Below are 15,889 nucleotides of genomic sequence, written 5' to 3'. Positions count from 1 at the left end.
TAACTGGGTCAGTTTAAGATGATGACGCTTCTCATCTCCTCAGCTCATCGTGGGGTGTTCACTCAGCTTTTCAGCAAGCGACCACTGCTCGGAAATACTTCCCTCCGGTCCTCTCTTCTCTTTTTTTAGCCCTTATTAGCCTGCTTCTTTCAAAAGTAGTAGCAAACTGGCTGCAGTAACACGTCAGTGTGTACATTTATAAAAATGGAGGCACAATTTTTAATGCTTTAATACTTTTAGAATTCATTTTTAAAATGATAAAATCTCTGTAATTTAGAGGAATGATGGTATTGAAAAGAATGAAAGCTTTAAAAAAATGCAGGTCTTTGTCATATTAATTCAAACCTAAGCATTGTTTTAATTGCACTAATACATTGCCCAGAATATATTGAACTTCCTGGCTTGGTCTCTTTGCATCTAACTCAAGGATGCTGCATGATTTGGGGGCAGACGTCTCTGTTTGTAGAGAGCTGGTTGCCCAACCAAACTGAGCAAATCAGGGTAGAAGAGCCTCAGTAAGAGAAGTGACCAGGAACTTGATAGTCACTCTGACTGAGCTCCAGAGATCCTGTGTAAAAATGAGACAAAGTTCCAGAAGGACAACCATCACTGCAACCCTCCATCCTCTTATTGAAAATGTAACTCCATAAGTTGTAGGTTTTGTACAGTAAACTGGTAAATTTTTGTGAATGAATTTCATATAGTTGTGGTTAGTCATGTATGTTTTAATCTAGTCTTGTGCTATTGAAAAAACATGTCAATTAAAAAAGGCAAGTAAGCAACAAGAGGGTACATTTACGGATGTCCATGTGTGAATGCGTTCATGGATGTCTGCAGCCAGGCTCTCTTGGAATGATCAGATAGCCCGGTCCCGGTCTTGCCGATTTGCCCCCTATAACATAAAGAGGATCTGACCCTACCTGACAGAGCATGCAACACAGCTCCTGGTACAGGCTCTTGTAATATCATGCACTGACTACTGCAATTCATTTCTGGCAGGCCTCCCTGCATGCACAGTTAGAACTCTAATCATTGCTTACAAAGCAGTATCTAAAACTGTTTCTGTTTACCTGGAATCCCTCATCCAGGTCTACACTCCTTATCGCCCGCCACCTTCAGCCAGCGAATGGAGCCTGGTACTTTCAGCACATCAGGCCCTTAAGTCAAGAGCTAAACTCTTCTGTTGTCCCCTAATGGTGGAATGAATTACCCAACTCCATTCCCTCTGCAGGGTCCTTCTCTTCTTTTAAGCGAAAGCTTAAGACTCAGCTCTTTAGAGAACTCTATGCACTTAGCTAGACTATTCTCCACTGTTGTCCCCAGTGGTAGAATGAGTCTCCCAACTACAGTTGGCTCACACCGTCCTGCTCTACACCTGGGAATTTAATGCCCAGCTCTCTGTGAGTGACCCAGCACTTGGTACTTCGGTCATTATCTGTTAATTAGGACAGTTTGATTGATAGTGATGATGAAGTCTCACACTGATTATTGGTTGTTTCATTGCTGATGTCAACACTGCATGGCAGCACCTGCATCCAAATGGACTTGAAGCTCTTGTACTTACTGATGTTGTTTCTGACATCTTTGCATATGTTGTGCTTAATCTTGAATGTACATCGCTTTGGACAAAAGCATCTGCTAAATGACATTGTTACACTGAAATATGTGCGGAGAACACTGCAGCCCCCAGCCTATATGACCTAACAATCATAAGGGCTAGACTAAAGAGTGTAGTATGCTTAATTCTTCCTGATCTCCCACCTAGAATCTTTTTTATTCTCAAACTTGTGGTTCACTTCAGGCCAACCCTAACTTAACAACCTGTCAGACTTGCAACGCCTCCTCTGGAATAGCAAAGACTTAATGAATGTTTATTTTCCCTTTAAATTGTTGTCAGTCTCTGCATAACCTATACCAGACTTTGATGTGTAAATAGTTGACTTCCTCACTAAATTTCTTGAAGTAATGAGTGTGTCTGCTCAGTTTGGCTTTGGTGTCATTTTGCATTTGCAAAAAGTCATTATAAGCAGAGATATGACACTTTTCCTCTGGCTTTGGAGAAGACTCAACTGCATTAGCCCATATACTTAAAATGGTTTGCTTTATAACTTTCACGTTATCAAGCTTTGCCTTTTATGTTGCATGATTTATGCTGTTTGAAATGTTTCCCATCCTTATCAGATACTTCGGTATGTGAGAGAAATAAATTTGACTTTACTACATACTGAGTAAATTACACATTGCTATAAAACTGAAATTAATGTCTGTTTTTTAAATTTACTTTAGTCACTAAATGAACCATCCTTTATTCAGTAGAACATGCAGCATCAGCAGCATTGAGATGATTTTTAGTTGAGGTTTTATGGTGTAATATCTGTGAATTCTGAATTGCTGTATGTATGAATGGGGCTCTATAAATAAAGTTGCCTTTCCTTTCCTATAGACAGCAGGGCAGAGTTTGCATCAGATAAAGCCCTCCAGTCAACTCCTTCCATCCGCATTAAGACCAGCAGAGTGCCTCTCATTCAGAAAGCCTGATGTTATCTCAGTGTTTCAGCTTGAGCCTCCTCCCTGTTTCTTTTGTGCAAAGCATCATTGATGCTTTCAGCGTTGTAAGGTTATTCCAGCGCCATACAACCCTGTGGCCAGGATCGCCATCTTCCTTCATTCATGCGGTGAAACCATTAAAGATGCAAAGAGATGGGGATGTTTACTTAATACCTCAGCCACAATGCATTGAATCAATCTAAAAGACCATCACATGAAAGTAATCAAGCTCCCAGCATCAATAATAAATGGCACAATCAGCAGGGTCCCATTGTGAGGAGGCTGAATGAGAGGAGAGATGGTGGAGGAGGAGCTTTTGTGCATCGCTATGCTGGTCAGCTGTTGCAAGGACGATAATTATGATAAGAGAAGTGTGAATGATTGGGATGGTTGTAGTGCAGCGTTCTCGAAGGACCTTATTTTATCAAGGGAGCTTACTTTCACATTTGAATACCCATGTTCAACATCTATGCATTTGTACATATACAGCATTGTATGTAAATGGGTTTTCTGTGTCTCTATGCAAAACTGTTGATAAATATTTATGACTTTTAAGTACTGAATTCGTCTCTGCCTAACTGTAAAGCTGTTGCGGTACAATGCTTTGAATAATGTTGAATGGCGAGACATAATGTCCATGCAAACATGTAATCCATTTATTTTTGTATCAAATGGTATGAGAGTATGGCTGTATTATGCATGCCTCCATTCAGCAGGTGAAATGTATCTATTCTGAGTGAAAAGGCATTGCTATACTGAAATAATATATCTTTTTTATTGCAATACATTCTGACTTGCAGCGTGTTAACTGTGAAGACAAGTATGACACAATGATGATTTATTGTGCAGCCTCAGTAGCTCATTTCTTGTAAAACTTATAATTGTTTTGATTGGTGTTGTGATGAAAATTATTTCACATTATTAGTCATCAATTTTTACAAATCTTCATCTGTGCATGAATTTTTTATGATTAAATTAATTTCTTTGTAGCCTTGAGAGGCCCTTGTATTTCTTACCTCAAACCAAAGTGCAAGTAAATGGTAGTATTTTAAATACATGATTAAAGGCAAGTTTATATTGGTCTCAGAGGTCCCCAAAACATGCCTGTGAAGTTGGTTTCTGAAAAAAAAACACTCCAGTATTGGATTTTTGCATGTCTTAAAACCCCTATGTTTCAGCCCTGCTCAGAATGATCTGTTTCTGTGTCTGTGGCTTTAAATAGTACTGAGCTGTCAGACTCCGCCCCTGACTCCGCCCCTCTTAGGAAATGGATGTGGCTTAATGGATGTGGCTCTCATGATCCTCCTCTCAGCTGGCAGGTGACAGTGGGATCAGAAGAGGAGGGTGGGACTTTCTTCCAAGTGGGGAGGGCCAACTGAACCTGGGGGGGTTAACTCCCCACATGACATCATGAGGGGAAAATCTGACACCAGCTTGTTTCAGCACGCATTTTCTGAAAGATGGAAAATGGCGGGGTGATTTTTCTGGTACTTGAGGGGATTGTGGACCTGCCAGGGGCACACATTTTTGTTAGAAAAGCCTGAAAAATTGATTTTTGCGTAATATGTGACTTAATTTTGACTTTTATGTCCCTTGAGATTTACTGTAGCTATTGTAAAGCAGATGATATTGTAATCCAGCTCATCATCACACTAAATCAGATAAAGTATGACTGGTACTCATACCCATCCCTAGTTCCATTCAACTGAGGTTGATTTTTTCTGTTATGAAACAAGCGCCTTTCTGTCATCTTCTCTGGCTCTCTGATAGTTGTAGAATAGTTATACATTGCATTTGCTGGTTTTTAACTTCAAGTAATGACAGCCTGGTCTGACCCAGTGAATCTAAACTGACCAAACTACAAGTGTAGTGTTTCAATGTATGTCTGATAAGGTAAAGTAAGGTGAATGGCCTTGTAACTGAACTCCTTTGGTTGATTCCTTTTAAACCCAATCTTTTCAAATGGTGTTTCTAGACTCTCTTAAAGATTCCAACACGTGCAGATTCCGGGCTCAGGTGCACCCTAACTTACCTTACTTTACCTTAGCAGTCATATAGAGTCCTTGAAACGTTATACAGACCACGGCCCAGCAGGGTCACTGTCTCTCACAATGGAAGCATTGACGCAGCATGGAAGTGAAGGAGTGCATGTCAACACTTGATAACTGTTGTCCTCTGTAAGCACTTCCTCTCAACATTCGGGGACACACGTTGTTGCTGCTCTTGTGTGCAGTTGAGTTTATAAGTGTGTGTCCTCTTTTTGCTTCCTGTGACTGTGCTGCTCGGACTCTAACTCTATTGAACAGGCTGTATTTGCTGACATCCATTATCCTGCACTTGCTTTTTAAAAATGTCTACTGTTACTCTACTTACACAAGGCATTTCACTAAATACAATGTGCAATGACCCAAGGACAGGATTAGCCACTCTTGCTGTGAACTATATTCTCTATTACAGTTGGATTTATGGCCATTTAAACCCATGATCTATGCATGCCAGACTTTTTTAAATAGGAGATAAATAGTGGTATTGGGTGGTACTGTGTGTCATACACTGTGTTCTTAGGCACAATTTTAAGGCACCCCAAGAAGCTCTTATTTCTTCTATTGAAGAGAGGCAAATGTGCATCTTCAACTCATAATGAGAGCTGACTAAGATGCCCTGGGCAAGACAAAATCTTGCCTATCAGCAACTTCAGACCTTTTGAACATTTTTAATCAACATTTTTATCACAGATAATTCCTTACTTGTTCTGGAAAAAAAGCTTCTCTTCTATTTCAGACTCATTTTTAAAAATCTACTCAGTAAAGGTCTGTCATGCTCTTTGTGTGAAGTGGAGGGATAATGTCCTCTATTTACCAGCAGACACTGCAAATGACCAAGCAACACTCCCTTGGAAAATCTTGCTTTTTAACAGCAGAAACCTGAGAGAGAGTCAGACTTAAGGGTGAAAAACAATCTGCCATGATGATTTTAGCTGATAAATTGACATAACAAGAGTTGAATACTGTGTGCAGCCCCACAAATACAAGACTAATTTACTATGCAGCATAATAATGAAAGTGGAAAGACTTTCTCATCTCTATTCATGAAACTAATTTTTCTCTCTTCTGTGTTGTTCTTTCCCCAGGTGGTGTTAGTCTTTGCGCTCAGCATCGGGGCCCTCGGAATATACTTTATAGACTCCTCAGAGTGAGTACAAATTTCATGACCTATATTCTGAAATAAGTTACAGTTTCCCAGCAGCTACTCTGATGATGAAATATAGATAAAATGAACTTTGCATGTATTTGGTGCATGCAATCACATTGGCCTACATACTGTATCTGGATAATAGGTCCACATGCATCCTTACTCATCTCCACACCGCAATCTCTGTAATGCAAATTCACACCCCCGCAAGTACTCACACACATGTGCATCTGCATCTTAGGATTTTTCAATGGAAGGCCTGTCAGTTTCCATGGTAACAGAGACAGGCAGATACAGTACAGTATGTGTTGGGGAGCTTGTTCTGTGTGTGAGTAAGTGAGTGCGTGTATTGTCAGTTTATGCGTATCCCTGGCTGGCAGTCACCCAGAGACAGATTGCAGGCCTGGCATCTCTCCGGTAACCACTGCAGCTACTTTCACACTATCCAGACCCAAAGTGCACCTTTTAAAGGGATAGTTTGATGTTTTTGAAGTCTTGTTAGTTTATCCCTGGTAAAAATATTGACTCATTAGCTTTGGTAGTGATCCAAACATCAGATCAGAGTGGTGAGATGGCGTATGATCAGGTAAAAGAGAAACAGCAGCTAAAAGAAGCAAGTAAATCATTTTTGTCATCCTTAAATCATTTGATATGATTGTGATGAAGGAACTGGTTTAGTATAATTATAACTGGATTCATATCATCATGTGTACGCATTAGTAGGATACACAACAGTATGGCATCATATCATTACTGTATGATCATAACATACCGGATTATGTTGTAACAAATAACATAATAAAACACCCAAATCTATTTATTTTTTAAATGAATATGTTAAATAACATTTTTGAACAGTCTATCAGCTTGTTTCCTTCTTCTGCTCTTTCTTGTTCTTTAATTACCTGTGTCATGTCATTTCATTTTTTCAAAATACATTTTTGGACAATAGACACTGGCAGCTTATCATTGACCTCTTAATGTTTTTTTAACTGATTTCTTATCATATTCATATCGTACCATATTGTACCATATCGCACTACACCGCACCGCATCACGATGCATTGTATTGTATCGCACGGTATTGTACCATATTGTGTCATTTCATACTGAATTGGAAAATTCATATGGATTACATTTCTGGACAATAGATCCTGGTAATTTTCCTCTGTATTTATTTATTAGTTGATATCTGGTATTGTATCATATTGTATTGTATCATTTTGTATCAAATAATATTGTACTGTACCATTTTGTACCGTATCATATTACAGATTGTATCATACAGTCATGAAAACACAAGAAAAATATGACATACTTAAAGAAAAATCAATATCAGGGATTGCATTTCTAGACAGTAGACCCTGGCAGCTTATAACTGACTTCTTAATGTTTTGTTTTTTCGTTATCAGGTGTGATATCATATCGTATTGATTCTTACTTTATCTGAAAAATGTATTACAAGGATTACATTTGTGGACAACATGCACTGGCAACTTATTTTCTTCTTACCATTTTGGTTTTTAGAAAACTGGTATTGTACTGTACCATATCCTATCGTATCAAATCATATTGATCATATCCTGTCATTTTATATAGTGTTGTGTTGTATTCTATCGTCATGAAAATACAATGGAAATTTGATCTACTTTGAAAAATTCAATATTGAGGATTACATTTCAGGACAAAAGACCTTTGCACTTGTTATTTTATTCTTCCCGTTTTGTTTTTTGGATGACTGGTATAGCATCGTTTTTTGATAACCAAATAAATATCAGGGGTTACATTTTGGATTGCAGACCATATCAGTTGTCATTTTCTTCTTCTCTTGGTTTTTTATAACTCCTTTTGTTACGTCATGGTATCTTACCATTTCATACACATATTGAAGTATGATTTTTTAAAAATTTAATATCATGGGTTAAATTTTAGTTTTTAGCCTCTTTTTTTTTGAAAATCACAATTCCATAAGATTTTTAAATTGTAGTTTGCATGTTTATAAAGGTTGTTTGGGAGCATCTCTGTACCTCCTGACTTTGGTTTCCAAAAGCTTCTGCAGCAGTCTCTCAAATGCACTGAATGGAAGTAAAAGAGACAGTTTACTGTTTCCAATTATGTAAAAACTAATGCATATGCCTCTGGCAATGAAAAATCAAAATATGTTGCCATTCCCTGAATTGACTCTGTGTGACTGCACTGTATTTCACGCACCATTGATCTACCAAAATAAAGTCTCAAATATTTACTGTTGTGCCTGAGGTTATAGAAGGTCTGTTGTAATAGACCATGACATATTGAACATAAAACTTTATCATGCTTTTTCATCATATTGCCTTGTGTGTGCAGCATGTTATCTTTAAGTAATGGCTGGCTTACTGTCATTCGTTTCAATTCAAATACAGTATCTACGAAGTGATATGCCTGAGGCAGCTTTGAGTCTAAAACAAAGCTAGAGATGTAATCTAAAATGCAGAACAACTTATACAGGCTTATCTTTGCAGCAGTAGGAAATTATGCATGTCATGAATCATGTCATCTGTTTGTGTAGGATTCAATTCTATACTTCCCTCGTCTGAATTTCTGTCACTTTATATAAACATCTATAGATCCCTCTTTGGTTTCTTGACTTTCTTTCTGGCAGAATTTTGTTAAAATGAATCTGAGACACACCAGACCCTTTTTTAAAATTGTTTTTCATCTTGGTATTTTGAAATGATTGCACATTTTTAATTACTGTCAGGTCTACTTCTCACCAGCAATAATGCATGTGCAGTTTGTATAGAAAAGTTCCATGATAGTATTAGCCACATGAGTCATCATCAATTAATGATTCAGTTAAGTCTTTTGAAAAACAGCAGCCTTAGTAGGCTCATGGAATGCAGAACCAGCCAATTATTGCCTAAAGGAAGAAATGAAATCTAAATCCCACCCTGGTGCATGTTGTAAATGACAGACATGTTCATTTATGCTGCATAATGTTCCTTCTAGTTGTGTTAATTTCCAGTGTGGGGGTCATTAAGCAATGAATCTCATGAATTTGATTGCACATGCTAGTTGCATGCTCATTTTAAATTGCACTGTGCACTTAACATTTGGAAAGGCCTTAAATCTTCTGTAAGAAATGTGTTGAATTAGGTCTGCAGTGACACCTGAACCTGCCGTCTTCACAGATCTGCAGATATTGTCAAGCTATCCACTCACAAACATAGGGAGGTCGTAAGCTCAAGGTTTGCAGAGATAAAACACGTCCCAATATCAAGGCACAAAAAAGTACTTTTTAGTTTTGATGTAGAGCTGTACTTTCTCCCATAATTCCACATCTCATCTTGTATGTTACTGTGCACTTTGAGTGTATTTTTATGTGAGCTGGCTTCCCTGAGGCATCGCCCTGATCTCTCTGTGCTCCCATTAAACTAAGGCTCCTCTCTACCCTCATCATTGTGATTAGCTCAAGCTTGTCACTTGAGTGTGCACGTCCTCTCAGGGGGTACTACGGATCAACCGAGAGCAGGTTCAGCCGACTGTGGGGGCTTTAACAACCTAAAAAGGGCAAGGCTTGTGTTACAGTATAGCTATATGCTTTCACTACAATAACTCTTATGTGCTTTACACTAGTTGAATCTCATCAGCCCTATCTGCTGCTAAATCTGGCTCAAATGTCTCTTCTGAAAGTTATTCTTTCCTCTTGGTCCATATGTATGTTAGGTATAATCGTATGTCAGAAATGATGATGGTCATTTTAAACCACTGAAAAAAGTGCAGATTTATTAAAAAGACCAATATAATGGTTCAAAATATAAGTGAGAATTACATGCTTAATTTTTTTAATACACTGATCACATGTGCAAGTCTTCAAGTGTAGCCAGCCGGTTTATTAAATGGGAGCCAAATGTTATTAAGTATATGACTTATTTTCCAAGCAAAAGTGGGAGAACATTTATCATCAGGCCACTAATGTCCCTTGATATGAAGATGTCTGTTAACAAAAAGGCAAAATTGTCTCGGCTTTATTGTTGCTTTATGGCAGACACCTTCTGCATCATTTGCAAGCTACTTGAGCTGTTACATTTCCCACGTTCAACCTTAACCCCACTTCAAACAGACACAAGACTTCCTCTGAATTCTAAGATCTTTTCCCCTCACCTGATGATTCAGCATTCCTATAGAAATGGTTAAAGAGGTATAGCATAGTCAAATAACCAAGATAAACAACTTTGAATAAGGATGTTCTGATACCATTTTTTCCTTTCCGATACCAAAGTGTTGGGTATCAGCCGGCACAGAGTACTAATCTGAAACTAGTATGATCTTTGTGGACTGACTGTGCAGACTAACAAATTATTTTACCTATATTTGACTCAGAACATGGCTCAACAAATAGAATTGTAATGTACCGCATCTCTGTGACCCTGAAGTTGTTTTCCTTCTGTTTATTGAGTTTTACTGCTAATTATTAAAACAACAATAATACAGGGGGCTGCATCATAGGCTCTCTCTGTCTCTCTCTCTATTATGCTCTATCCAGGCAGCATCACATGATTACGAAACAGCCTGCGATTGGCTGACAGACCCTCACAAAGGGTAAACATTCGAGTTTGCATTCAAGCTAGCTGTAATAAATGGTCTTAAGTTGGTTAAAATGGATAATAAGACGTTCAGTATCAGGTCTACTGGCGTGGATTTAATCATTAAAGTCCCCAAAAGTCACACAAGTCCCAGGCTTGTTGAAAATGCTGCCACATGGGATTCAGAGGCATCAATGGGAAGGCAAAACAGCTAGCTTCAAGAGGAAAAACATGTAAGAGGCAGCGATTTATGGTTCAAAAGTTATTCAGCTTTTGATAAACGGTGTCACTTCTTGTCATGTACGATGGCGCTGGCCTTGAATATGTTTTAGCGACTACATTCAGAGAAAAATTGTCAGGCAGCCACCATTCTTAACTGCAGTGGGTCCTTTGGTTCTTCTTCGCTGCTATAAAAACGGTAGCCTGTGCATGCAGTGCTTTTCAGCAGTGAAGAAGAATTGATTTCCGGTTTATAGCACTAACATTTAGTGTGGCTAAACAAAGCTAAATATAAAGCTTAACCAAGTGGTATCGGATCGGTGCATAAACTTGTGTACTCGCCGATACCAATACCTGCGTTTTAAGCTGTTTCGGACACATTTCTGATACTGGTATCAGAATCAAGGGATAGAGCAGAAAACCAGGATGAGATAGTGGGGAATGACATGCAGTGATAAAGGCACAGGCAATATGGATGTGTAGTTTACTTTCAAGTAGATACAGGAATGAGGTATACTGTATACATACATTTTATAACTCACATTCACATTGAGAAATTTGCCAAATCTAAAATCATACCGTATCATATCACATGCTATCTAATACAGTTTCATATGCCATATTGTATCATTTATTGTGGCCTATAATGGGACCTTAGATGTGTCTCTTCCACTTGCAGTTAAAGGGAATGGTTGAGCAGAGATAAATGACTGTAATTGGTTTACTAAATACTATAATTATTGTGGAACAGATTCATAAACTTCTTATGGCTCATCTCTTTGTTTCCCTCCTCTTAACTGGCATTTTACAACATTAATAACCAGGATTATGGTTGTGTCCTTGATGTAAGAGCAAAAAGAGGCACATGGTGGAAAAAAAGTGAATGTGGATTTGAGCTGCACGATGGGCTTTTATGCACACTTCAGTGAAGCAAGAAAGCCCCTGGGGGAAAGGACACACATACACACACACACACAATGCGTAAAATGCTGAAGTCTATGTGAAATACACATTTCTGGTGGCCAAGCACGAGTCCCCCGGGAGGTGTTTTTGTTTCCCACTTTCGACAGGTGGGGGCTTTCCTAGCAGGAGCCCTGTTGGCCAGTATCCTGGAGCAAAAGGAGACAGAGAAACACAGACAAGCTTTTGGTCGGCAGGTAGACGAGTTTAAAGGAGGGAAATTTTAATTGGCTACTCTCCCAGTTGAGTACAGAGATTACTAGTCATTCACATGGCAACTGTGTTGTTTAGACATTTTTAATGAATGAATGAAAATGTAGCTGAGAATGACTGTCCATCTGTTGTTTTAAAGAGTTGCTTGTTTACCACAGCATTTTTGTGCAACATTTGATTATCCATGTAAAGACACCACCTTTTCTGTTCCTCTGCAGCAGGATTCACTTGCCAAACTGATGCTATTTTGGGATATCTTCAATGGGAGGATATACAGCGTCCTCTCCTTCGCCCACCTCTGAACCTGCTTTAATACCTTTTGCTCATCCCTTCTTTTTCCTCCTCTCTGCTCCCAGGAAACAAATCGACGGGAATGTAGGACAAAGTCTCCGCAGGCCTCTCTTAAAGGGATGCCCTTGTTCCTGCTCTACTTCTGTTTCTATTTCCTCCCTCTCTCGATCCCTTGCTGTCACACATAGAGATTATTACACGCACACGCTTGCAGAGTCACGTTAACAAGCAAAAAGCACCCACATGCACAGACAACACGTTTTTGTCTTTGTCTGAGAGGCCTCATAAACAGCGTCCCAGGCCTGTAACTCTATCATGACTATGCGATCAATGTCAGCACTGAAAAAAGAAACAGTGCCTGATGACTAATTAATAGGGTAAGGTGAGAAATATGGCCATGCTGGGTGGCCAGCTTGGCAGACGTTAGGGCGATGAAGGATAACCTATATAAGGGCCTCCTCTTCTTGGGTTGTTGACAGCAGTTGGCTGTTAGGTCTGGTTGGTGGATATGACTTTTTGACATGGATCAGAAAGGACCAAGTTACCATGACAGGACAAAGTTGACACCATTCACAGGTAGCTTCAGTTTGAATCAGATTTTCCAGAACTTGATCGTTTCTGGAACATTATGTTTAAAACCTATTTAAATGTTTGTGAAATATTCAGAAGGTCGTCTGCTACTGCTATGCTTAGAGTAGTTTTGATAACATGGACACCTTGATTGCCTGGTACAGATACCATACTTTTTGCATTGTTTATTTCCTTTATCATTGCGGAGGTGTATCTGAAAGTCATTCCAGCTGTTGTCATGGTAATTTAGGACATTGTCTGACAGTTTACAAAGGAAAACAATCCCCCAAAGTTGTTTATTCTGCTTGCAGTTCTGCTCTCACTGTGAAGTGTCCTGAGTCCTACGACCAAAATATCAACATGCTAGAAATCCTCCTGACCAGTCGGGAACAGGTCGTCCTAGGGTTGTAGTTGGGCCGTGATCGCCCATCATACCCCCCCATACACAGCACGACAAACAATGTCCGATCAGACTAAAAGTTGGCCTGACTTCAGAGTGAGTCATGCAACTCAAAATGTGTGGCTGAATGGAGGAAAATCGCACAGTGTACACCTGGCTTTACAGTAATGGATACATTTCCATAAATTTAAATGAGATACTTGAATGTCTGTTGGATAAAAGCCCATCTTACCTCTACCTCTTTCAGTTTAGATAGATATTGAGTTGGGTTGAGATAGCATTTCCAGTATGGCAGCCACCACTGCCAGGCTTCAAAACTCCACTTCAGAAACCGATGGGTATAGTCACTGACACTCTGTCCAGATTTTTTAATGGTCTGTTTTCTTTGGCAACCATTTTTATCCTTTATAGCAAAAAAATAAGTGCCATTCTTCTTACTCCATGTTATTTTACTTATTTAGCATTTATCAACATTTTTTAAAAGTCAATTTCAGTGCATTTTTTGTGTTGTTCCTCTATCTATTGTGGAATTTCATTATGTTAATGTTATTGGTAATTAAATAAATGGATTTTAATGAGTTGCTGGTGCAGTCATAAAAATTAGGATCAGCTCTGCTGGAGCAGAGACAGAAAAGGGAACATTGTGGTTGGGAGGGGATATGTTCTGTGAATTCAATTTTATCATTGAGCAAAAACAAAGAATTCATTCTGAAATGCAGTAGTGAGCAATTCGCTTAAAATAACCCCTCAATTTTATGACTTTTACTCAGCCAACAGGTTTTCTCACCATAGCAGGATGCTTGACATAAAATGTCAACATCACACTTTTTATAAGCACCTTATAAGGAACAACACATTTATGTTACTATTATGGAGCCTCTCTTTTTGTGCTGCTAAAATTTAGACTTTCAGCTGCATTTAATTGTAAGGCTAAGTTGAGGACAGTCCTGATGATTGTATATGTTAGAAACTCATTCATTGGTTGAATGATACAACTTAAAATTCCATAATTCTCATAATCTTTGATGAAACACAGATTGATGCTTGAAGCAATAAATACTGTGTTCATTTGTCAGGGCCCTCTGCAGTTTCCTTAGTCCATACAATTTGTTTATCAGTGTAACCATGACAACATGAAGGGCATGACTGCATCAGTGGCTAAATAGCCTTCAGTGCTGGATGGGGAGTGTTATTTTTAGACCACAGCATGGCACACTTTCAAAATCTTCAGTTAACTTATTAAAGCTTAAATAAGAATGAAATGATTTAGGGTATGTGCCTATTTTCATTATATATCACCACAGTCTACATTCATGCAGCCACACACATTTATTTTTCTTTACATGTGATTAATAAACAGTTTCTATTAGCAGAGTCTGAATCTTTTCACTAATAAACCCCACTGAACTCTGGTTTGAAGCAGACCAAATAAAAACAATCACATCTACAGGAGAGACTGTAGGTGGGCTGTGTGATGCTTTGTTAAAGCTCCATAAAAAAGTATGTGCACTAAAACTTTGTAAATAAGTCAAAAGGCAAGGATTTAATTCTTACCTTACTGTGTTATTGGCAGAGATGCCGAGCCATTATGCAGTTATCTGGGTAATGCACATTGGCCTTATTGCATCTAATGATGAGTACTGTAATAGCATGGCATAAATACAGCTTACTGTTGGCGAAAGGGAGTCACTGCAGTTTTTATGACATACAGACTTTCAAGAGATCAGGAAACAATTTCACCTCTGTTTGACTTTCAAATAAATTATGTGTAAATAAGGTTGTATTACTTTGATGATGCTGTGACTAAACCGTAACCAGGAGTTAAATTAATCTGAGACTCCTCGCTTCAGTTTTTATCCATGTGTGGCACTGTTTCACTAAATATTTAAAATGGATTGTCAGAATCTGTGTAGAATGTGGGCGGGATATGACACACCTGTTGCAGATGTGGGCTCTAATGGTTAGAAATCTAAGTGTTCAGACGTGTGATCTTGTGGAGCTGTGTCGTGCTGACTCACTCCAAATTCAGCGTCAAGATGGAAGTGGAGAAATTGGAACTTCTCCTTCTTCCTCTTTAGTTCTGTCAGATCATCGTGGTCATGCATCCTCTTTTGTGGTTTTCCTGTTCATTTACCAGATGCTGTGCTGTTAATATCAGCACCCACACAGCATTGACTCCATAGTTCCAATTACCGGTTGAGTGGAATATAGCATGAGCTCCCCTGAAAGTCCCAAATGAGACATTTAGATGGTGCTCTAAATAGTGGTGAACATAGAGGTTAGTATTGTATTTTATATACATTAAGTTTCCTGAAATATAAAACCAAGAGTATTATCTCAGTGTTGTTTGTTTACTTGTTCATTACATAATAAAATAAAAATTTCAACCATCTGTCCCCACAAATCAACAAAATTTTGCGTCTTTTCCTGCTGTGGTCATTCATGTGTGGTAGTGATGCATTGAAATAAGGCCCAGAATTACGTAGGGGCCTCAACTTATTAGTGAGATGGTGCAGTATGGTTACTGTGTGCTCCACAGTACAGGAGTTGATATGCCATTCATTTGGACATGATACCATGTTTTATTTTGCTTCTACCAGGGGTGAGTACATTATCAAGTTAAAAGGTTTATATCTTCTATAAAGAATATGTGGTTTTGTGTAAAATTTATCATTTGCTCTGTAGTAGCTCTGTGACCCACTGACCTTCTGATAACCTTTGTGCTGCAGGATGTAATGTTGAAGCTGTGTTGATATGTTGTTAACTTCAACATAATTCCTTGTGTAGAGTATTAATAAAATGTAAAAAGCTTTAAAATTGTCCATGTTTTCACCATTCAACATTGGCGGTAGCTAATTAAAAGAGGGCTACATCAATTTTACTGTCAATGCCAAAGGGCCAAAGTGTTGCACATTTTTCAAACCATTAACCA

General features: G+C 38.6%; 1 protein-coding gene across 14 annotated transcripts in view; it reads left to right on the top strand.

The window, feature by feature from the left end:
* kcnma1a (potassium large conductance calcium-activated channel, subfamily M, alpha member 1a) overlaps positions 1-15,889 on the top strand; it is a 237,967-nt gene that overhangs the window by 119,305 nt on the left and 102,773 nt on the right. For all 14 annotated transcript variants that reach the window (XM_041790164.1, XM_041790160.1, XM_041790158.1 and 11 more), the window contains exon 3: positions 5,678-5,739. In XM_041790164.1, coding sequence (XP_041646098.1) covers positions 5,678-5,739 — 62 coding nt within the window. The remainder of the gene's footprint in view (positions 1-5,677; positions 5,740-15,889) is intronic.

This window comes from Cheilinus undulatus, linkage group 6 (assembly GCF_018320785.1).
Source record: "Cheilinus undulatus linkage group 6, ASM1832078v1, whole genome shotgun sequence".
Taxonomy (NCBI): Eukaryota; Metazoa; Chordata; class Actinopteri; order Labriformes; family Labridae; genus Cheilinus; species Cheilinus undulatus.
The sequence above is the reverse complement of the archived record's forward strand: the minus strand, read 5'-3'. Positions and strand labels throughout refer to the sequence as shown.